This window comes from Poecilia mexicana, unplaced genomic scaffold (genome assembly GCF_051168715.1).
Source record: "Poecilia mexicana isolate PSO_F unplaced genomic scaffold, ASM5116871v1 scaffold_21, whole genome shotgun sequence".
Lineage (NCBI taxonomy): Eukaryota > Metazoa > Chordata > Actinopteri > Cyprinodontiformes > Poeciliidae > Poecilia > Poecilia mexicana.
This window is the reverse complement of record NW_028263390.1, coordinates 15,427,137-15,451,951: the sequence shown is the minus strand read 5'-3', so window position 1 is coordinate 15,451,951 and position 24,815 is coordinate 15,427,137. Positions and strand designations below refer to the sequence as shown.

The window sequence follows — 24,815 nt, the reverse complement described above, 5'->3', positions numbered from 1 at the left end:
GCTGAACTGTAACATCGTTGTATGATTTATTTTGGTTATTTTTTAAAACAAATTTTAATATTTTCATTGTTTTTATATTTTTATCATTCTTTATTTTTTTTCTCAGAGGTTATTGAGTGTTAGTAGTTCAATGAGGTTGTTGAATACAGTATTTAAATGAACTCTTTGGTCAATAAATGTGTATGTTGCAGAGTAGTCTGTATTTATTCCATGTAATATCTTTCTGTTCAAGTATATTGAAAACTTATTACTTAATTTATCATTTTAAAACCTAAACCACATCAGGCTTGTATTTAAATGAAATAACGGAGACTGAACTGTCTGGCTGTTATTATCCTGATATACATGGTGCCCTGACTTGTAATTTTGATCAAAATTACTAGTTTTATTAATAATTGACCTAAGGAATCATTTATAGTTAATCATAGCCAAATCTAGACTCCTATTGTAGCACAACAACACTCTTTCACAAATGGTGTTACAAAAATAAAACACTATCCACTCATGGCAGGATGGCAAAAGATAAAAATCTGAATCTTCATATCAGCACAAGATGAAACAAACTGGGACTTGTAAACGTAACTTCAGAGCATTAAGGTGATGAATTTCTGTACTCTGTGTGGGTGAGCCTCAGTAACCTTTCACTGTCTTACCTCAGTGACTTGAATTCTACCTAAACCTGGACGACATACCCTGCAAATTTTACTGGGAGATAATTTATTGCCTACAGCAATAGAGGTCCCCATAAATCCCTTAATATGGAACCAGTCCAGGCAGTAACCCGGACATCAGAGGAAAGACAAAAGCAGAGGTGCTTTTTTTTTTAAAAGAGGACAGAAAAAGTCTCTTTGACCTAACAATTGTGGCAGAGTACAAAGAACTGGCCAAAGAGGAAAGAAATTCCAATTAAATTACCTTAAAGAGAAAAAGAACCGAAGTAAGTAATGCAGCACATAAAACTTGATTGTGTGGCTCCTAGCAGCAAATATTAGATATTGTTTGACAATGGAGACATACAATAAAATAGCACATGAACTTGTAATGACCAGTCTATCTAAAAACCAACATGTAGATGCATGTTTGTGTTAAAAGAATTTTAAGCCTCTCATAAAGGTATCTCAAAATATTTTCTTGAAAATTACAACTGAAGTGTGAAGAAAAAGGTAAGAGGAAGGATGGAAAAAGAAAACACTTCTTAAGGAGAACTGAAGCCTTGAGGAATGCATGCTGGGCTGCAAAAACAGAGAACAGAGAAGGAAAGGATAAAAACGAAATCAAGGGTAGAGGGAAAAAAAAAACAAAGGGGGTCAAAAAGGGCCTTTCTTTCTGTGAGAGAATCAGACCAAAGCTCAGTACAGTGCCAGGTTATATTCAGACTAGACAGGGTAAATGAACCCACTTGATTGAAAGCAGCAAAGAAGGGTGGTAGTAGGTGCAGTAGAGACGGGGCTCCACTAAGATGAAGAGATGCTCCGACTCTGCTCCCTCTCTGCTTTTAGAACTGAGCCATTGGTCTTATCTAGAGACCAGACTCGAATCCAGATTGATTAGGGCAGCACCGTGGAACACAAAGTCACAGAGAAAGAGCTACAAAAGGTTAGACAAAGAATAACAGAAAGATAGAGAAACATGTTCTGTTTGCCTATTAACAATCATTTTCGCTGCCCTCCCAATCTCTCCCTACATCTACAAAGCGCATGCAAAGTACTAATCTGGAATAACAAACAGAGGCAAACCAACATCCTGAGTTGCTGGGCTAAATCCTGTGTCTGTGCTGTAAAACGCCTGCCTCACAAATCCTCCCCCTTCCTCTTTTGCTAACACAAACCACACACTAATTCATAAATTACAAACAAAGAGTCCCTTGTGGTTTGGGAGGGTCCAGGCCGACACTGCAAACTGGCACTAAGGGGGAACAGCCGTGCATCAATTAGAAGCAAACCTGACTGGCAGGGAGGGGTAGGTGTGGGTTCATGCTTGGAGTAGCAGATTCTCATGCCTTCGCCATCTATGCACGGCTCACATTTGTTTGCAGCATGCAATAAAACAGGCAGACCATTTGGAAGCAATATAAACAACTTGCTCCAAAACTGCTAAGCAAATATTTTGTGCCCAGCCTACAACACTTCACATTTTATTGGTGGCAAGAAGAAATGCTGAATCTAAAATATTTGAGATCACCTCTGCGCATGCGAATGTCACAACTGTTTACAGATGGAGGCAAGTTCAGTATCCAGCTGACACCTGGCAATAAAATTCAGTAGCGGTGGCGCAATACTATCCAGATTGTACTAAACACAGGGGTCAATGCACTCAAAATTTTTGGAGGATAGATTAGAAATATGAGTCCGCTTTCATCTAGATCGCCTTTTTTTAGCCTGAACAGAAATCATCCTTATCCCTGAGAATACACATATTTCTCTGTTCTTGTAGATACCTTGAGTCACCACAAGAAGTGTCTCCTTTCTAACTCCAAAATACAAGTCTGAAACACAAATACAACACAGTATCAAGCTTAAGACATATTGGGGCCCACAACAGCAGCCCAGGCAACGTCACAACCTGGGTATCTCCTCAAGGGACACTCTTTATTTTGACAGGAAATATTGTTAGCATATAATTGTTGGATGAACTTGTGTCATGAGCTTTATAATTAATACTAAATTCTTCTGGTTGCTATCACATCATAAAGTAGTGAAAATGAGAATAGCAAACTAAATAGTGAAATAAAGTGACAAAAGTATTGATTTATGTGGTTGAACCACCGTAGGAGCAAAATGGTTGTTTGTCTTTTGGACTTAAGAGTAAGTTCAAAAGAAACCGCAACAGTCCTATGACAGCGTTATGAAGAGATATCAACCAGGATGTAGGACATCACTTGCCGGTGGTCTTGCAGCAGTGCTAAAATTAGCAATACACTTAATAACTACACAGAAAATTCATACCAAGTGACACATTTTCAAATTCAGATATAATTTTGATTCATTTGCTAGACCTTGTTATACTTGAAATTGGAATTTTTAACTAAGAAACAGTTAAGACACATAAAATTTCCAATTTTGAGCCATAAAAAAATAAAGAAATAGTAACATAGGTAAGTGTTACTTCAAACCTTAAGGGCTGTAATCCCGGAATGATACTAATGTCAGTATTTTAATCAATAAATCAGTTACCTAAATACTAAATACCCCATTCCTGACATTCTTAAATAAATCAGACAAAAAAGGTGTAATTGTGTCTGAAAAACATATTAATATACATTGAACGTTTAGTACAGAAAAAAAATATATTTATGCCTTAAATCTTCTAATTTTAACTTCACAAACAACATGATTTTGTATTTATTTAGTTATTTAGTTATTCCCCCCCCCCCCAGGTTTACATTCGGGCTTGTTTAGAAGTCACTAAAGACTCAGAAGAATTTCCACTGACAAGTTGTCTAGTTTGGCCTGATGGTTTTTAACACAAAATTGATTTAGCACATCAACAAAAGTCATCAAAATTGTCAGTCTTTAAAATGATAGCTGTTTATTTCAGATTAACATCTGAAATAAGACTTTTTTTCTCTTTTTTTTTTTTTTTTTTAGAATGAAGTACTTTAATTAAGCTTCAGTCACACATTTTCAGTCAGTATGTACGGTTTTGAGCCAGCAGATTTGCTGTGAACATCTCACTGCCTCTGGTATTTTTATTCAACTCTGGACGCCACTGTTAAGAAAAACTCAAGCTGAATCAGTTCGTTCATTAGGAAAGACTGCTGATCTCCTCTAGTCACACTGAAATATGTAAACAAATAGCGTAGCTACCAATGTAACAGTGCAGTCCAGAGAGATTGTCAGTTTATGTCATGTTCATGTTTGCATGCTGGCAAGTTGTTCCTGAATCCACAGTCCACACGAGTACAAGACTTTAAGCTCGCAAATTAGCCTCTGATCATATTTCTCAGGAATAGGAAAGCACAATAGGAATAGTAAGAGACACATTCACTTCAAAATTATTTCAGCCCTCTGACACATTCTTACATTATGAAATATCCTTCAGAATCAAGCAAGTTTAAAGTCTGGAGGATAGGAAAAGTCGCGTCAATCTTTACCCCCAGCCTTCAACAACTTCAGTTCAAAAGAAGACAGAAACAGAAATTCAAGAGCGTGTTCAGGCAAAAGGCGAGGGGACACACTTACACACACATTGTTGAATGAAAAATCCTCCAGGGTTAACTTCTTTCTCTTTGAGCTTAGGAGACTGCCTGGCGTGTTAAAGACCACTCTTCTGCCCTGCCACGAGAGCTGCAACTATCTTGGCCGTAAAAACAAATGCTCACGTGAATAGTCCACTGCGGGTCTGAGCAGAATCAGAGAGAGTGAGCCAAAAAAGGAAACATAAGGAAGGAAGGAGGGAGGATGACAAAGAATAGCCCCTTTAAGAAGGTATGGTCCTTTATGGTGACTCCCCCTTTTTTTAGCCAAATAAAGTACAAGGGGAGTTACCTCTTTTTTTTCCTTCCTCCAAACCAGAGAATAAGGATTCTTCTCTCTTAAGCTCTGCCTTCCTTCCTACTCTCAGCGAGAGCGAAAGTTAAACCCGGCTTTACACAACTGGAATGTGACAGCAGGAGAGAGAGAGCGAGAGAGAGAGCGAGAGAGAGAGCGAGAGAGAATGAGCCGGAGAGGGAGGGACGGGCAGAGGGAGACGTGGGACATGTGTAGTGTCCACCTCCACAGCTATGTGAGTGAGCAGTCAAACAGAATTACAAAGGGGAGGGACAGAGCAAGTCGTAGAAGGCGAGGGGGCTGGTGTGAGTGTAAAATGTGAGAGAGTGAGCACAAGACAGACAGAGACGGAGACCAAAGAGAAATGTCAGAGCGTAGCTCCGGGAAATGACTCGAGAATTTCATTCAACTGATCCTGGAAAATCTGGAAGCGGGATGTGAGTGAGCTGGAACATGCTGCTGGGAGCTGCATGTAATCGAAGACACACGGCAACGCCAGGATGCGAAGATGAGATATTCCAAGCACAGTACATCTAGCTTTTAGGACAAATGTATTATTAGATCTGCAGTAGGCAGACATTTGGGAGAAACATAACCACTCATTTACTCTAATGTTGAGAGGACAGTGGTTTTTTTTTTTTTCTCAATATGTCATTTGGTGCTGATCTCTGGCGTTTAGAGCCAAAGAAGCACAATGAGGCACAACAAACAATGGCTACGTAGACATAGAGTATGGTGTGGTGAAGGACTTTCAGTACACCTCCGTATGTATGAAGCACAACAGCTCCACTCGCCTTTGGACAAAGTTGCACAATGCATAAATCAAACTGGACATGATATCAGATGTAAAATAGTCTTTGTAAAACCATAAACAGCTCAATAGAACATCATTGTAACCTGGACAGGTCTTTCGTCTTATAATATATTCTCTAAAATGGTCTTTGGCCAATGTGGGCTTCGTCTGAACCGGCCAAACATAACATGTACTGAGAAGGCAAATCATTCCAAACGGTATTTATCCTAATCACCTGCTTTGACAAGTCAAGTGGATTGTTGCCTTAAACTGTTCAATGTCCATGTTAATATTTTTAAAGATAAAATAAGCTGCTGTATTGATGACAGAAAAGCTGAACAGTGGAGTTAATTCCTTGTGGGACTCTTTGAAAGAAGTTAACAAACTAAAAACTTCAAAACGCCAAAAATTCCAAACTAATTGTTCTTATTTGACTCCTACTCCCAGACAGCTCCTCTCCTCACACACACACACAAATATTGCTCACTGTCCCATAATCCCTCTCTCTCTCTCTCTCTTTGCAGTGGATAAGGAGGCCCTCTTCCTCTGCAGGAAGAAAACTGAAACCAGCCACAGACTGGAAAACATTAGTCTACCCCCTCGGTCTTCTGATTCAACATTCTCCGCATATAAATGAAAACAAGAACGAGTCACAGATTGAAAAAGATGTGTGTACTATTTGGGGAAAACAACGCACAGTTGTTGAATTTGACAAATTTGGTCAATATTTGTCCAGATTTGCCTATTTTGCAGTTTGAAGAGCAGAGGCCCATTTGGCAAAAAAAAAAAAAAAAGTCAATTTTTATATGTGCTGAGTAATGCATTTGCTTTTACATCCAAGCACACATGTGACTGAGTGAATGTTAACAGATTCTGTCTATTATGTTACCTGTCTAAAGAAGACAAATGGCTTACTGGGTTGAATGCAGAACATTCCTCCACTCTGGAAAGAGCTTCCTATGCACAGCGCTGGAATGGCTATTTAGACATAAGTGGCTCTGGCTCCGAGCTCAGTCTTTGGAGAACTCACCAGTTGTAACAGACATCATTGTTAACATGAAACCTGGCCTTATTTTGAGCCATAACAGAGAGGGAACTTATTGCTGAAATAATGGGATGAGCAGGAGGACAGAAGGATTTATTTTTTTCCTTAAAGGCTATGATGATGTTGACAGCATTATAAAGAAAAACAACAGCGGGCAGGAAGTAGAGCGAATCCACCCGCAATAATTCCATTAGCATTTAGTCAGATGGAAAATGATGTGATCAATGCCACAAATAAAGACAAAGACGGCCTTGGAAGTTTTGGCAGCTTCAAAAAAGCTGGGTTATGTTTAGCAATTAAAGAGCCAGAGCTTTGCAAAACTGGTGATCGGGAATCAGCCACAAAATCTCTTGATTGGTGCAATTCTGTCAATACTATTTTTTGTTAAAAATAAATGCTCTATTTCACACATGTATTATTATTAGTAAGGGATGGAATATGCTGGGCACATAAGCTTAACTTGCTTTGCTGATGCATGTGACGGTGACTAATTTTAGACACAAAACACTGAATGACGTTTGATTACTCAGATTAGTCAGGCACTTTGTGGTAAAGCAAAACACTTTGTTAGCATTTGAATAGACAGGAAAAACACAAAATGAATCGTCACCACCTGTTGATAATGATAAATTTGGATTATTTTTGCTTAATGTCGCATGGGATATCTGCCAGGGTGAGCAAAAGGAAAGATCAGAGGTGATAAAACACCTTTTCTGCTCCATGATTCATTTATTTTTATGAAAACTTAACAGCCTCTCTCAGCTGAGATCACACTAACTAGGCATTTGGCTTAATGAGAAACATATGACTGCAATGCATTCTGTAATGTCAAGTGTGGAAACATTAAAGTCAAGGAGGACTATTATGTTTGTTATTACTGAACTGTTCAGACATCAGTTGACTGAATATCCTGGCAAAGCATAAATCTTACAAATCAGTAAAACACAGAAACTCACCTGATGTTCCTCAACCTTATCCACAGATTGTACTGATAGCTTTATTTTTCTTTTTATTTTATTTTTTAATTTTTGCTGGACAGCAAGCAGACTGTTAAAATTGTGCTAATATAGCTAGCATCTTCGGTAAAGATATTCAGTTCAAATTTTGGGAATCAATTCAATGGACCATAACAGAATCAGTTTCCATTCATATCAAACCAATAGAAATCAATCGTATGGACAAACTTAAATTTGACTCTATTCCGATTCAATCTCAATCATAACACTCAGATTGAGTATTGCAACTCAATCTCAATTAACTCAATTAATGCTGTCAAATTAAGTTTTAAAAGGTTATGTACATAAAGAAGCCCTGCTTACACAATATTTTAAAGTCACTTAAAATATATTTTTGTTCTGTTTGCTTTCATCATTAAAATGTTGTTTTTTTCTTGAGTATGTTTATTCATTGCAAGAAATAAACTCCCATACAAAGAAAGCAATGCATTGAATAATCTGTGCCACAGTGATTGTCAACCCTGACAATCCACAAAATACACGTCACTAAACATATTTCTAATTTATATTTTAATTTTATATGATCCAAGTGTCTTTAAACATTGAATTATAAGTCCATGTTTCCCTCTATATATACAGTAAATATTTTTCAACACTCTTCAAAATGGGTAAGACAAATGAACTTGCCAGCATATGGGGTTAGAGTGCGGGTTTTTGATGTCTTCGATGTTTTTAATGTTTTTATCTTTACTTTTAATCTATTTATGTAAAAGTGGCGAGTGATTGAGGGTCATTGCGCGCACAGAAATACCCTGTAAATTCTAGACTCTAACATGTAAAAATAGAGCACAAAATTCTGTGTATACTAGGACGGCGAAATCCTAGCGCAAAAATTCGAGTGATAGGTGGACGGAGCCTGGTGCTGGAAGGTTGGAGACCTTGTCCTGTTAGGCGACGGGGCCTGGATAATACCCGTGCTAAACGGATGGCGGAGTCCGGCGAAGACAGGTGCTTAAATTCCATAACAAAAGTATGTTTTTATCTTTTATTTATTTTTTTTAAATCTTTTTTTTTTTCCCAAAATCTCTTCCTCTTTCTTACTGTTTATTCAAAGCCACATGCTGTTTTTATTTTGTTTTTTGATGATGTGAAGCCCCTTGAAATGCCTTGCTGCTGAAATGTGCTATAAAACTGGATTGATTTGATTGATTGATATAGTGCAGGTGTGTATTGACCTTCATAAGTGCTGATCTAATTACAATAAAACATCCGCATACTAAAACTTTCCTGTATCTACTGTGCAGACAGACAAATATTTGCTGGATTTGAAACAATTAGAAATTGGAGGACTCATGTTTATTATGCCGCCACGTGACAGGAGAGGGGGAAAAAAAACTCTCTCAATTTCTGTCGAGTAAGCTTTGTGTTACGAGAGCGGATAGAATTCGCGGGGATTCTGCGGCTTCCACATTGAGATAGACTGTTTTCAACATCTTGGCAATTTTTCTTTGCCCAAAACGTGACTAACAAACTAATGATGCAAGAACATTTTTCAGTCACCTGAGTCTTGAGTCGAGTTATCATGTGCTAGGCCGGGTTCAACATGCAAGTCTGGCCACCCCAGTTCCATTTGGAACACAAAAAACTGATAAAAACCACGCTAAACGGGTTTTAGAGATTAGAGATAAAGAACGGAAAGTCCTCTTTTGACTGATAACTGTGTAAAACGCTGTGTCACATACACAGATGTGTGTGCAGCCATGTGTGTAAAATGGTAGATACCTGAAAAAAAGAAGAAGAAAAAAAAAAGCACATGGTTCAGTGAACACGCTATAAAACACGTGTGTTTTGGGGTTTACGTTGACCAAAAATCCAGCTATAGAACGAGCTATGAGAGAGAATGATGAGTCCCAGCAGCAGCCACTGTCTGCCTGGCTGGGCAGCAGCTTCATACAACTGAGCCAAAATAAACATCTTTCCCCACAGTCTCCTCTGCTGACATGAAATGAATGTGCGCGAGTAGGCGGAGTATTATTGTTCATGGGTGCCTGTGTCTATGTGTCTTGGACCACTTCTGCAAAACCATTTGTGACTATCCAAAACCGCAAGTGTCTGAGTTACATCTTTATCTTCCTTCTTTCCCCAGTTACATATAAGTCATCCCCCAAAGCAGCCATATCTAAAGAACCACAGGCTCCAACACCGGGTTTGTCTTCCGCTTCAAAACACTGGCTGTGAACTCGAGGGTCCATCATTCTGCCACTCACTAAATTTTCTTCACAGGCAAAAGGAACAGTTACACAACAAATACTAAAATTACGAAGGAGAAACGTAATTTAATTTACGTTGGCAAAATATGTTGTTGGGGTTTTTAAAATTAGCTCAAGACCCGTGAAGAACCAGACACAAGACCAATGAGGTTTTTATGCCTTCCTTTGCAAAGGGAGAGATCTACAACCTCTAACCCGCTCGGGATCAAAGATTGGTGAGCTCTGCTCAACTCTGCTTGGATTTGGCTTTTATTATGATGACCTTCTTCAGCAGAACAATGCTGAGATAACGAAACAGATGGACCCCTTGAGTAGGAAATTACGTTCTAGATAGAGAAAGAACCTTAAAGAATAACTGGTCAGAGCCAGTTAGGTAACTGAACACATTTAGATAAAACACTCAAATAAAATGATAAAGCAATGATTAGTTTTACCTAACATATGCAGCTAATTTTCGCATGCTCTAACTTGTTTTTGTCTTTCTTAGATTAATTCTGTGATACTGATATTTGGACCCTACAGAAATATTTATTTATTTATTTTATTTTTTTCAAATACATTTACACAATTGGTTCCTGCTGTGTATTAGGAAGAATCCAAAGTGGCTTACTTTACAAACACACCACTTTATACTGTAGCCAAGACAACACAAAACAAAACAAAGTTTGTAGATTGCTGATGATCATACGTTAAGGATGATAAGTGTTGATGTGGTTCTCCCAATAACGACAATGAGTTTAAAAATAATAACGATATGAAGTCTTATTGGGGTTTGAAGAGTTGAGGATGAAAAATATGCATCGTGGCGGCTGGCCAGGTGGTGAGCTGGACATGTCTGTTCTGGACAACTGGAGTAAATCTGCCACTGTATGAAGGATTTTATCAAACAACTCCTGCCTTTTTCCTGTGTATTTTCATCCCCTGGATTATTTACAACCAGCAGGTATGCAGCATGTACATCTGTAAATAAATCAAGGCTGTATTTTTATTTATTTCTTTTGCTTTTGACAAGCACCACAGTCACCTTGTCTACCATGTAATACATCTGGAAAAGCTACCGTTCAACCTTCTTCGCAGAGGATAAAACATAGACGCTGCTGCATGATCTACTCAACTTCTCATGAGTAAAACATCTGACAGTAATGCTTAACATCACCTTGACAAGCTGTCGCTTTCCAAATATCATAGAGGTATACTTTCTTGCTATCTGACAAGCATAGCAATAAAAAAAAAGATTATTAAAATATGTGCAGACATAAAAACACAGGCATTTTATATGTTTTTGCACTTTTGCCCAATTTTATTTGTTTTGTATTTAAAGAAATATGTTTGATATAAAGGTTAAGGCTTTTTTTAAATATATAAATGGTACAGACCTACAAAGTTTAAAATGACTCAGTGTTAATTCTTTAAGAAAAAAAAAGAGAAAAACATGGTGAATCACAGCATTTCTGCCCCAAGATCTGTAGAAACCAGATTAACATTAGAGAGTTATGATTGAAAGCTCTAAAGAGACCCTAACTATTAGGTAAGATTTTTCTGTTTTATATAGTTCAACAGAAATGTGGTAAAGGGATTTCTTGCATGCTAAAGTGGAAGCAGTAGTAAAGGCTTTATGTATGAGTACATACATTATGCTTAAATTACACTTGGCATTTGTTTGTGATCTTCTTTCCATTCGGAGGTTACAAACTCAAGGCTGGAAATTGGTGGGCAATGTAGCAAAAATTCCAAGAAAACCAACAGAACACTACAATGAATTTATTTCCTTTTTTGCAACTGAATCAGTTTATTTCAGCTTTCTTTGACTCTCCTCAACAGTGTGTGGTATAGAGTTCAAAACAGGCTGTGACGGTTTTGATCTATTATCCCACATAGAGCAGATCAGATGTAAAACCTTCTAGGAGAGTTTGGAAAAGCCTCTCCTTCATTTTGATATAAGTTCCAAGGCTTTAATGCTTCTTACGGGAGGAAAGAAGAAAATGTCTTTGGGATTGATTCAGAAACATGAAGGAGGGATTTTTTTTTTCTTTTTGCTTTGGGTTCATATGATTAGAATGACTGTTCATAGATCATGTTTAGTTAACTTCAGTTTCAATTTATAGCGACTTCATGTAGAACAGAGTAGCCGTTGGGCTTCCCTACATGTGGCGGGAATGTCATAAAATACAAAGTTATAAATACAAAGTTATTTCATGGAGGTCTTCAAATAAATAAATGACAATGCAGCGCAAAGAGATTTACCAGTCCATGAATACATTTTTCACATGTCATTACAAATAGAACCACAAAATTAAATGGATTCCTTTTTGGTTTTATGTTATAGTTTAACATGTTTAATTCTCAGAGGGAAAATCATATATGGTTTTTAACCAGAACCGAGGTTTTGGCTGACATGCAAAAAGCTCTGCGTGTGGGAGAACATTAACGCTACAAAAAAAAAAAAATGTGAAAAAAGGTTCAAGTAGAGATAAACATTTCATTAATATGACCCAAAATATACATTTTACATTGAGCATAAATGCTCTGGCAGGTCCTTACATGTAAATCTTTATTTTGTTATATTGTATGTTCCGTTCGTTAAAAAAAATAATTAAAACATTATTTACTCGTTTGTTTTACAAACAGCAACTTGAATTAGGGGTCAGATTGGGTTGAATTTACCACAATGCTTTAAAAAATGTTTTCTAAGAATAGAAATATGTCATAGTGACAAAAAAGGCTTTCAATACAGGTCAACCTTTCAATATATCTAAACATAAGCAAAACGAAACGCCAAAAGGTCGCTTTGTGATAAACAAATGCTCCATAGAAGACCCATTTATCCGTCTCAGGTAGCTACACTGGAAGCAAATATTTACTTTGTGAACAATTGTTAGAGTTAAATATTTCTTTTCAAACCTAGTCTCACCAATTATATGGCGTTACGTTTGTTCTACTCATAGATACATGTAGCGGTTCTGGGACAAACAAGTCACAGGGGCTTCATCCTGAGGGAGAAAATGTAAATGAAGCCTGGCAGCGGCGGCCGTGGAGTGTGTGTATTCTGCAGGGAGACCGACGGAGAGTTCCAGGTCATTTGCACCTGTGTTATTTCTAAGCAGCGAGTCCATCCCTTGAGCTAAGGGAAGAAGAAGCTGTGAAGCTCCATAAATCACAGGTAGGCCGGGCCTGATAAAGAGTCTTCGTCATAAATCAAAATAGTACTTGCACGAATTCCCTAATTGAAATACAGCACCTTACAAGGGTATTTACAGACCTTGAATTTTTCACATATTACCTTGTCACAACTGCAGGCTTCAATGCAATTGAGAGGATCTATATCTGATAGATAAACCAACACAAATTACCCTCTGATTGTGACCAGAAAGCCAAAACATTAGATAAAATCTTCTGGAGCATTACTGTTCCAACTTTGCAGATCTGACGACTGGGAGTTTTGTACAATACCTCAAACTCAGTCAGACTGGATGGAGAGCATCTGTGAACATCAATTTTCCAGTCTTGACACAGATTTGTTCACCATTTTTCCTAACAAATCATTGAGCCCTTCATGGAACAGCTCAGATAAAAACATGCAGCCAACTTCAAACTATTATAAGGCAGTTGGCTGCACAGGATTTTATTTACAGGTATTTGAGTAAAAGCAATTTATGTCACTCTCTTCATATAAATTTTCTTTTATAAACTGAAAAACATATCCTTTTAATATGATTTTGCAAATTTTCACAAGATAAAAACTTTAAACGTTCAGGGCTATAAATATTTATGCAGAACTCTTAAACGCAAAATTCCCTGTTTAGATCATTGAGGCTACTAGAAAATGATCAACTTCATTCACATCTCCCAAGGAACAAGACGGAAAGACAGAAACATGAATGCAAATTGTTGCAAACCAGGGGTGGACTGCCAGTCTCCATGCGCTGCCCCTACACTCAACCACCAATGAAAGAGGATCCCCCTTAATTACCACGTTGCCTGAGCCCAGAGCCACCAGTGACTTCATATACATGGTGGATCTACTCACATTCAAACATCTCCCTCTTCAACCGCAAACCCCCCAGCCTCCCCTCAACAAGCTGCACATTTACAGACGCGACAATCCTAACCGCTGTAAAGATAGCGAGCTAACATCCCGTATCCTTCCCCTTTCTGCCCCGTCTATAAGGCTTTTACACAGGCACTCATTTAGAAACTGCAGCACCGGGGCTTTTGAGGATGACTGTTGAGTTATCAGCGACGGATAAGGGAGGTCAGACAGAGATTTGGGCCAAATGACTGCGTAAACACAGCTGAACAGTCTGTGTATTTTTGTCTGCAGTGGGAGGCTGTCATCGAGACAAAGGCTACATGGATTTCTTGAATGATTGTTGATGGTGTTTAGTGATTAGTGACGAATGGGAGGGGGGTCTTGAAAACCAGACAGCACACCAGAATCTAGCAGCAGAACTCTGGGGCGCAGGATGACCACATCGAACTGATTGAGAACGCAGGAGAAAATGCAATCCGCACAGATAAACTTGCAAACCAAATGAGTGCATGAAAGGCTCTCTCTCAAGCCCAGAGGGAACAGTTTAAGATGAAATAAACTGCAGTCCTTAAAATTAGAACTCAAAAATGCCACTGACATGCCAAGCCTTGGAGCTGGATTCATCTAATTTGGGGTTTCTGAGGCTAATGTTCTTGTGGATTTGAAAAGCTCCACGTCACAGCGCTCACTGATCGATTCATGGTGCTGGAGGCGCCTCTGGGAGTGTGTGAGTGTGTGTGTGTGTGTGTGTGTGTACGCGTGACCTTTTGAGCATACCACCAAACGTGTGGTTAATGAATTACATTCTTGACAGTTCAGGATTAACCTGAGGGTAGGGAACAGATAGAAGACGGAACTGCTTATCTATTTATCTCGTCCACAGATGTAAAGCTAAAACAGGAGTAAGGAGGAAAGGAAAACTCAGAGGGAAAAAAAAATGTCTCAATCACAAAGAAAGAAAGGAATAAAGAAATAAAGGAAGAAAGAAAACTGTTTTCTTTGAAAAGCCATATGAAGTTTGAATTGTTGTGTTTCAAAAGCTGTGGCCTTTTATTTTGGGGTGTACTTTAGAGGCAAAGAAGAAAAAAGAAAGTCTAACAGAAACATGCACATTTTATAAGTGAGCAAGTATTACCCCCTGGTGGCAGGAACATAAAATGGGATGAGTGTTGTCTGGGCTCACCACATGTATAGATGACATTGAGGTACTTCTTGGTGCCAGCGTAGCACGGATCTCCAAATTCTTTGGTGGAGGCCTGGACCCGACAGCTCTTCTTTCCCTGGCAGCGGGCTGTAAGGACCTGGAGGGCCGTGGCTGCCTGGCAGTCTGGGGGAGAAAAAGGAAAGAATGTTTGTTTTTAAGCCAACCAGCCTGTTCAAAACGAGCGAAATTAGTTACTCCCATTCATGGAAGAACAATTATAAAGAAGAGTTTACATAATTAGATAGAAAAGATCTGATTGCTTTCTCCACAAGACCAAAGTAACCAAACTGACATTCAGCACAAATGGGTACCTATAGAGCCTGAAAGCAATGACCATATATTCTTAAAATAAATAAATAAATAAATAAATAAATAAATAAATAAATAAATAAATAAATAAATAAACTGTAATTATTCCATGTTATGACACTATAATTTTGTTGCTCAAGTTCTGACTAAACTTAACACAAAAGGTTAGAACAAATTATTAGGAACTGGGTTTTATGAGCTGCAGCTTTTGAAGATCAGTGTATTTCTACTTTTTTTTTTTTACATTTTCAAAAGGAATTATCTTTTCATTCTCCGTAAACCAATAAAATCACCTCCATTTTTATACATAAAAGAACTTTTTTTTTTTTTAAAGTCACACTCACATATAGATTTAGTAAATGCAGAAATATATATATTTTGGTTATCTTTAAAGCTACATGATTCAAATTCGTCTTCAATTAAATTTTGACATAAATATTAGCAAAAATAAGAAGAGATAGGAGAACCAAATCATCAGCTTGATGTGTATCAGATAGAAAGATAAATGTAATCAAATAAAAGTAAGTGAAATTCTTCACTTATAACAAATTTCAGTCGCATTCAAAGTTGCAAACTCCTACTTCATATTCAGTTGTTACAATAACAGAACAGGAAAAAAAGAAAACAGTCACTCTCCTTCAGTATTCATGTCTCTACTAGTGCACTAACTAGTACGTCAACTAAATTGTCCAAAGGACACATGATCCAGCATCTGTGTGTGTTCGTGTGGGGAGACGAGGCAAAGGAATGGACGGACGGGTCTCTCATACATCATCACTAAGCACCTGCCATCTCCTCGTGAACCTCTCATCTGCAGCTCTCATCAACGGGGGAAGCGTGACTGCACAGATTAGGTCGACGCGAGCTTGAAAGGCGTTCACCCTGAAGCCGGCTAACTGTCCGTTTATCTAGCACAACGCTAGATAAATGAACAACCAATTGTGATTTACTGAAGCACCCCCAGTGGATTATTATTTTTTTTGTGTGTGTGCTTCATTTCTTAATACAAACGGCGACAAAATAGCACAAAAGCGCGTCAGTACAGATAAAGTCAGAACAAACTCCTGCTGTGTGTCTAATGGGAGCGTGAATGGTTCCTGGTTTCGCATGGATGCCTCTCGGGCCTCCGTGGTTCACCGAAACCCCTTAAAACAACAGGAGGAAACGAGCCTTTGAAAGTGGACACTTGGCTGTCTCACTGTCTCCCCTGGTGGGCCTTAAATAGAGGATGGGAAAAAAAAAAAAGCCAAAGGTAAAGAGAAAAGGCTGGTTAAAACTCGGCTCACACGTCAACAGGCCGCAACAAATTACGGCGAAGGTCAGAGGTCAAATGTCACAGTCAGGAAGACCGCGAAGGGCAATCTAGTAGATATGTATAGTGTCAATATAGGGAATTAAAAAAAAAAAACTGCCTTTAACTATGCCATCCTGATTTATGACCAAGAAAAAGAACAATTTAAACCACATTAGTGGAAGCTAGAATTGTGTGTAATAAACTAATGTAATAACAAGTCATAATTTGTGCATTAAGGTAAGCAAGATGGCACCCTGTGGGAACCAGTAAGAAGATCCAGAAACAAGCTGTTCACCTCAGAGGTTACACAGTTCCCTCTGTCACCTCAAACACACACACTCACACAGACTCACATGCTCATTTGCATTACAATGAATAAAGACGTCTGAATCACTGCTGGAAGACAAGAAATGGGGAAACATCAATGCAAATTTAACAGCTGCCCTAAGCTGTTTTGAAGATTTTAGTTTCGTAAATTATCGTCTCTCTCTCTCTCTCTCTCTCTCTCTCTCTCTCTCTCTCTCTCTCTCATTATTGAGGGATTTAGAAAATCTAAATCATTTAAGTAATTCTAACTGACCTAAAACGTGAGAAGCTTAACTTCATCTGTGGACAGCGAGGGGAAAAAAAAGGTGCATGTGTCTTTTAACTCTTTTCTACGACCCACTCAATTGGCAGCAAACATTTCTTCGCAGAGTAACACATTTAGTGAAAATGACAGCTCACTTCACTGCTTCACTGCTGGTGACATTCTAAAACTTTTAGATTACCTCGATGAGTGTAACTATTAACAGAACTGGGTGGCAGTACATGAGCAAGAACACAGCTTCAGAATCAGTGAATAAGTGCGGTTTTGACCTCTGACAGACTAATGCATGGCTAGTTGATAAAGCTTTTGATACGGGTGGCAAGAACAATCGTAAGAAACCCTCCATTAACCTTTTTGAGATCTGGAGAAGGCGCACTTCAACTGGAGCCTCAGTTGGGGAATGAGGCTCCAAAGCTGACCTTTGTGGAAATAGGTGATACATTGCCAGAGCCGACCCTAAAGCATTTCCAAATGGTTGCCACAGGACATCCAAGGATGTCTTGAACATGCATGAAAAAGTCAAAGCAACACTGCAGGTATGTTTTTGACGAGGAAATTACATTATGAAATAATATAAAGCTAAAAGAAAAGTTGATTGTGCATAATATTCCGCCCTTTTAAAATGATTTTGTTGAACCATAATTCAAAAACAATGTCTGAGTTTCACTGGTTAATTTTAAGTAAGTTTTTGTTTATCACTTTTGTTCATTGCAAGTATTTCATCGTGGGCTTTTCGGTCGTCGAAGGAGGCTTGCTAACGATTTTGTCCGTGTGTGTAGTTCCAATCGCTCTGATTTCTGACAGGGTGCACTACTCTCTAACACCAAAATTAGGGAAATGACAAGACATGAACCTTATAATTCAAGATTTCTCTGTAGGTGATCATGCATATGTAAAGACACAATGTTTATGCTGCGTTTTTTTTTTGTTTTTTTTTTTTTTTGTCCAGCTTTAATAAACATGTCTACGGTGACCCGCTGTTTTAATCAAAAGCAGCAGGTCATTCATTTTCCTCCAAAAGGGCTTGTTTAAGCTGGTATGCTACATTGAAAACATCCTCCCTGATGAGAGAGTTCCCCCTGACTGACAGCTCCCCATTAGCTGAAGCTTTGATTCTCTTCCTGGTGATTAGTGAGGCACAGGGCTCACCGAACACCGGCGGGTCTGCGGGGTTCAGAAAATGACGAAGACGTTGAGGTGCAGGAGGTTCAGAGAAACACATGCGTGCTTTGTCTTCTACCACAGTCGCACACACACACACACACACACACACGCACACCCCCACGCACACACACACACACACACACACACACACGCACACGCACAGAGTGATTAGTTTAAAAGGGTCTGTCCTGCAGGCTCTCATTAGTGGTATTAACATAGATTGACAAGGATACAGCATTATGCAGTCTTTCTCTTTTTATATACACACACAAACACAAGAAGGCATGTAAAGAAAAAAAAAAGAACTAGTGGCCTCTAACCTTTACCCTTAACAATTTCCCAAGATTGTGCTACCACCATTTTATCCTCTAAACAAAATAAGGACAGGACCATTGTACAGGCAAAGAAGGTCAAAAGCCAAGACAGGCAGAGGAGTTTCCAGGCAAAACACACCCATTTACACCCACGTACTTTCAAATCAAGCAAGTGTCACATGCGAAACAACATTTTTTTCTGATTGCATCTACTAATAGAGTGAAATAACAAATCAGCTACAGCTCCATTTTATGTCCTCCCAAAGTTTCTGTTGCTACGACACCCTGTATCAGCAGTATCACAGTTTGCACCTTTAGCCATGTCCCACATCAAATGGAAACTTTTACCTTCCCACCTCATGTTACAAGTATCAATGCTGGATTGTGTACAAGCTTCCCCCACCTTCTTCTTGTTTTAACATGCTCCCATCTTTTCACATGATAACACACCAGAACAATAACATATCAAATACAACCTTGTGCCTACTGACGCTTAACGTTGCTTTCGCATTGGAAAGGTATATACTGGTATATTTTTTTTAGGATGGCTGTGAGTTAAACCTGCTTTCTGGTTCAATAAAAAAAAAAAAGACCTCTTGACTGATTCGGTGAGGAAACAGATATACAAACAGACACGCTCATATCAGTATATCCGCAGCAACTTCCAAAACACCCCTGTTTTTTCCACCTACACACACACCTTTCCTGGAATTTAAAAACAATGGCCGGAGAAGCCCGTCATACATCCCCGTCTCCTCTTTCACTCTGACTCACCTGCTTTCCACTACACACAGTGCTGCTTGAAAGGGAGGCTCAAAGTGAGCATTTGTGAAAATGCCTTAAACAAGCTAACAAATGGACATGAACTAACCACCTCGTTTAGTAGAAATGGTTGTAGTTGTGGTCCAGACTGAGAAAAGTGTCAAAAGCGTTCCTTAGAGATCTTGGTCCATATCTACATGATCATTTCATGCATTTTCTGCATATTTGCTTACTTCATGTCCATGATATAAATATCCTCTTCCACCACATCTCAAACTTGCTCAACTGGGTTCAGAACTGGAAACTGTGGAAAACATTGGAGTACAGTCAACTCATTGTCCAGTTCCACTAACTGGCTTGAGATGATTTGTGGGACAAGTTTCATTAACCTGCTGGGTGCATCTATCAGGAGATAGGTGCATTGCGATTCTAAAGAAATGAACATAATCATCAGCAGTACTCAGTTAGGCATGGGGGTTTAAGGCTAGGCGGAACCGCTGGTACAACCCCTGGCTCCGCCCCTGAGTACACCCACTCATGTCCATAAGCGATGGGAAAGAAAAACAGCCACACAGTGTGATGGGCTTATAGTATACGAAAAAGTTTGAATCATCAACAACTAAAATTATCCCCTAGATGTTCTTCATTTTCTTTCTATTGTTAGAAATAAAGTAATATGACCACAGATCTCACTTTCAAATTTCCACCAAATTCGCCTTTAAGAATTCTTTTCATCTTAAAAGTAACTGCGCTTTGCCTGAGAGAGCAATAAGCCTGGGTTTAAGTATTTTAAATATTTTCTTTGAAGCAGCCACTCAAAAGTGAAAGCAAAATGGTCTCCCCAAAGAGAGGGGGAAAAAATGTCTGAAATCCTGCATGCCAGGCATGGGGGCCTATTTAGATGTCAAGAGGTGTGTGTGATGTTAATGTGGCAGATGAGAGAGCAGAGCTGAGGCAAGCCCCTTTACTTTGAGGATTCTCCTTCACCACCAAAGGTTGCCAGTCGCTCCCTCACTCCCCCCAAAAACCAAGAAAAAAAGATGGGATCAAAGAGGCTTTAGTTATGTGCGCATGTTTCATGTACCTGCTTGCGTCTTTATCTTTTACATTTTTCAGGGCTCGAGATTTAACAAGCGGCCAGATGTATGATCTAAAAAGCAGTAAATTGCAGTCAATGTGCACACTTCAAGCACAGTGCCTTGCAAAAGTATTCACACTCCTTTGAACTTTTCCACGTTTTGTCGTGTGGGTGGAGGTGGAATAAATTGTCAGCAGGACCACTATTAGTCACGCATTCACAAATCAAGAATAAAGCAGGGTGAAAACTGGCGGTGGTAACATCATGTGACAGGGAGCTGGTCAGTGTTCATGGGAAGACGGACGGCGGACAATGCAGCCTGTAGTTTACTTGATCAAACGGAATAACGACCCAAAACATCCAAACAGAGCAAGAATAAAAGGTACCCTTGTCACAGTTCACACCTGATTCAAGATGAGAATCTGTGAATCACTTTCTACGTCTCCATGCATAATAAACAGCACACCTGGGCAGGTGCAGATATGGTGTGAACTCACCTCAGGCAACATTAAACTTACTAGGTCCATGTATTTTGGGAGACTGTCCTAAGCTCTGCTGTTGGCACACACATTTAAAAATTACTGTGGGTACAAAACAAACTTATGAAATCATTTAGAGTTACAAGAGGCACCATGCCACTTTGTGATCTAGAAAGAATTAATACTGCGTAACTAGGCTGTCACTTGAGGCAGCCTTATTTCCTGTTCCAGGTGACATGGCAGCCACATCAAAGGCAGAGATGACAGGGGAAATCCCACTACAGTACCACAAGTCTTTTAGAAACAGCCTCGGGAGATGGTTATGGATGGCTTGATTTCACAAGCACACACACACACAAACACACACACACGCACAGTGACTCAGTGTTAGAGAGAAAGACCTTGGTCTTCCTCTGCTCTATTGTGATTGGATTTTTCAGTGTTGGGAGCTACTGTATTTGGGTCTGAACTTGAAACCAAATCCTGAGGCGCCTAAAGTCGCCTGCTACCTGTTGCACATTTTCGGTCCACCTGTGCGAGGACCCCTTCAACGCAGCTATCAGTGCTCATGTATATACAAAAGGACATAGATACATGTAGACATTCCCACACAAAGCTGTTCTGTACATTTGTCTATGATGACTCGGTGAATGACGCCATTGTCAGGCTGTCAACGCTGAGCTGAGACCTTTGTCAGAAACTCATTATGTTAACCCCTACATCTAAAAATGGCCCCCAGCTTTCAGATCAAGGGAGATGTAGAAAAACAGGTGCATCCACACTAAAATCCTCTGTCATTATTTCCTCCAGTGCAATGACAAAAATAAAGGTGGAGCAAAGTAAATTAGCTAGTTAGCAATGAGGCTTTGGGCCAATGCCACAGTAGCTGCACTAATACTCAGAGTAGGTCCCAGCTTCGAGTCATTAACATTCCTCTATAACAAGGACAAGTGTACATCTGGAGATCCCAAGTGCTCAGATGCGCACATCCACTGCACAGTCTTGCATGTACGGGAATTCAATATGTCCCCTTTTCTACAGGCCAGAATGTGCACTTTGGATGACATTTGATCTGCATTCCACCCCAGTCCTCTGGCAGTGTTTGCATGTTTGACTGCGTCTTTCGTCATTTGCCCTGAGAGATGTTTTTTTTTTATTTATTTATCTGAAAACGCTTTCAAAACAAGTGTATAAAAGGCAAGGTGGTATATTGTGTCAAAAGTTATTTTTAATCACCCAGAAATTGCAGGGCAGGTATAAACAGGTTTAAATAGCTGGTGCAGGATGTTTCCTCAAGATCATTTGAAGCTAGTGGCATCATAGGAAATTATGAGGCCTTAAGAAACCACAAGAACCCCGTTCAGGAAATATCTTCTTAGTTGAAAGAAGTTAATGAAGGGAATATTCAACAGGCACTTTGTTTTGTAGTTAAAAGAAGTTCAAGTTTTGACGTGTTAAATTCATTGAAATCAATGGATTTTCCATTTAGGAATGATGTCTTGTACTTTTGTTTTACACAAGGCTGCCAAAGGATGCTATTGGCAATTCCCAAAACAGTAATTGTAAGAGTAAAAAGAAAACATGTATGACAAAATAAGCTGGGCAGTTAAGGAGATTGAAGGACATAGGTCCGATAGTATTCACAGCTCGTCTCTTCATGTGTTTATTTCTCCCATGATCTCAAATTAACCCAAAAGTGTTGTTGTGAAGAAAGAGGGTCACCACTAAACTCTACTAAACTGTACAAATACTGCATAAATGTTGCACTTTTATGCTAATATAAATTAAGACTTGTTTAGTCTTACAGTAAAGAAACTGAATTTTAAAACTCTATAAGACTAGTTGAGAACACAGCAGCAAGAATCTTCCTCCAGATGGGTTTAGTTTATTTTCTTCCTGTTTGCTCTAGGTTCTAGTTTTTCTAGGTTTTCAATAGAGACAAGCATGACCTTTCATGATAGATGGAAGGGTAACAGACATCTTGCTAATGAGATGAAGTTTCATGACCAATTTCACTGAGAACATCAACACATATTGGCCAGTAAAATGAATGGTTAGCGACAACGACCTGTGGTGGTGTCGTTGTGAGTCTTTAACATCACCACTGATAAATTTTGACCCACAATCCTCTGCAAAAAATGACTAAACCTATTACAAATGTGAGCATTTTGGAGGGAAACAATACTATGCTAGCAAAGAAGGAGAAGAAAAAAACATCAATTGAAGTTTCAAACACCAAAGTGAAAGGGAACTGATTCTTTTACATTTTGTCATACAGACATATCTTGGTCATTGGAGTAGAGCAGCAGAAGACATTTTGAAAACTACTAACCATGCAACAAACAACAAAACTTGATATCTGATATAAAGACTAACAATGAACAAATCTGCAACAAAAAAAGCAGTTTTATCAACGGAACCTCGTATGAGCATTGTGTGCTGAATGACATCCACCAAAAGCTTTGCCATCCATTAGTGTGAAAAGAGAATTACCAAACAGCCTTAACTGTGGTGCATCACGAAAGCTGACACTGAGAATGTGACTCACCCACTGATGGGGGCCTCCGGTCGTGAGGGGGGCACTCCAGCGTGCCTTGTTGAGTTCGACCAAACATGGCGGAGTAAACAGAAATCTGCATGCCCTGTTTGCATTTGAGCCTCATCTGCTCCTCCTCACAGACAACCTTACTTTTATACTCATCTGTGGACAGGGAGAAGAAATAATCACACAAAGTTTCACAATTTTATTAATGTTTTCAGTTATCACTAAGATCTCCTCTAAAAATTTCCCCAAAACAATAAAACGTTACGCAAATTGTGCTTCATAGGTTAAGCATATGTTCTGGTAACAGGAAACTGAGTTTTTAATTCCTCGAGAACAATGACATGCAGAGGGAAATTAATGAGTTAACGTGCCGAGCCACGCAGAGGAATTCCTCAGACACACCCAGCCAAAGTGACCTGTGACAGCAAGGAGCAGATCCACTGGCCTTGAAATGAAAACACAACGGCAGCCCCGTCTCCGTCCATGTGGGGAGTGGAACAGGAATGTCGGCTGAAGACGGCAGACAAAACGGACAGGATATTCCCTGGTGATGGATTCACTCTTGCTTTCTCTCCCTCTCTGTTTTTCTTCACTTGAGGTGCCCTCCATCCGACTTTCCTTTCAGAAGCAGTGACACCTGCCTGTCGCACCTCACCAACGCCCCATGTGGCCTTTCTTTCTTCCGCACAGAAGCCATTGGTTAAGTGACACCGAACAAAGAGCTGTTGATTGGCCCCGGCGTCCGGTGCAGAAAGAAAGAGTTGGGGAGGAAGGGGGCACCAGAAGGATCAGTGGATTATTGCTCACTTGTGGTCACTCTAGCGAGAAGTTTTACACAGCTCAGTGCAGCTTGGCTCAGCACAGCTCTTAGATTTGAATGGATGCTAAAATCTGGGTGGGATTACTGCACTGTTGAAGCTCACCTCTGAAGTGATACTCTTAACTTGCTGGCTCACAGGCTCACTGGTGATAATGGGAGAAAAACGCAAAGACTTTTTCTTTAAAAGTAAAAGAAGAGATCTCAACAGATACAGAAAGATTACATTATAGGGAAATTAACTGATGAAAAGGAGACTGCTCTGCTGCTTTAGCAACCCCTTTTCTCATTTGTCTCAGTCAACAACAACTGTCTTCAATATTATTGAGATTTTAGGTGATAAGTCAACACACACTGATGCATAATTCTGTAGTAGATGGCAAAACATGTATGGTTTTCAAAATTCTGAAGTCCATCAAAAGTAGCATCTATTCAGCACCTCCGAGTCAATACTTTGTAAAACCAATGTTTTGGGATATGCCTACCTTTGAACATCTGGAGTCACATTTTACTTTCCCTTGTTACTTGAAAAATACATAAAGCTTGGTCGGGTTGGGTGAATAGTGTCACCGCAAATTAGACATACATCTGGACAATGGCAAGGCCACTTTGACACTTGAACTTGCTTTAATATAAACCACGCCATTTAATTTCGAACTTGCCTTGCAGAAAGGTG

General features: G+C 39.3%; 1 protein-coding gene across 1 annotated transcript in view; it reads right to left on the bottom strand.

Annotated features, from left to right (window-relative positions):
• eva1aa (eva-1 homolog A, regulator of programmed cell death a) overlaps positions 1–24,815 on the bottom strand; it is a 70,078-nt gene that overhangs the window by 21,890 nt on the left and 23,373 nt on the right. Inside the window, exons 4-5 of the mRNA XM_014991842.2 lie at positions 23,326–23,478; positions 14,768–14,911 (exon numbers count right to left, since the gene is read on the bottom strand). Of these exons, the coding sequence (XP_014847328.2) occupies positions 14,768–14,911; positions 23,326–23,478 (297 nt within the window). The remainder of the gene's footprint in view (positions 1–14,767; positions 14,912–23,325; positions 23,479–24,815) is intronic.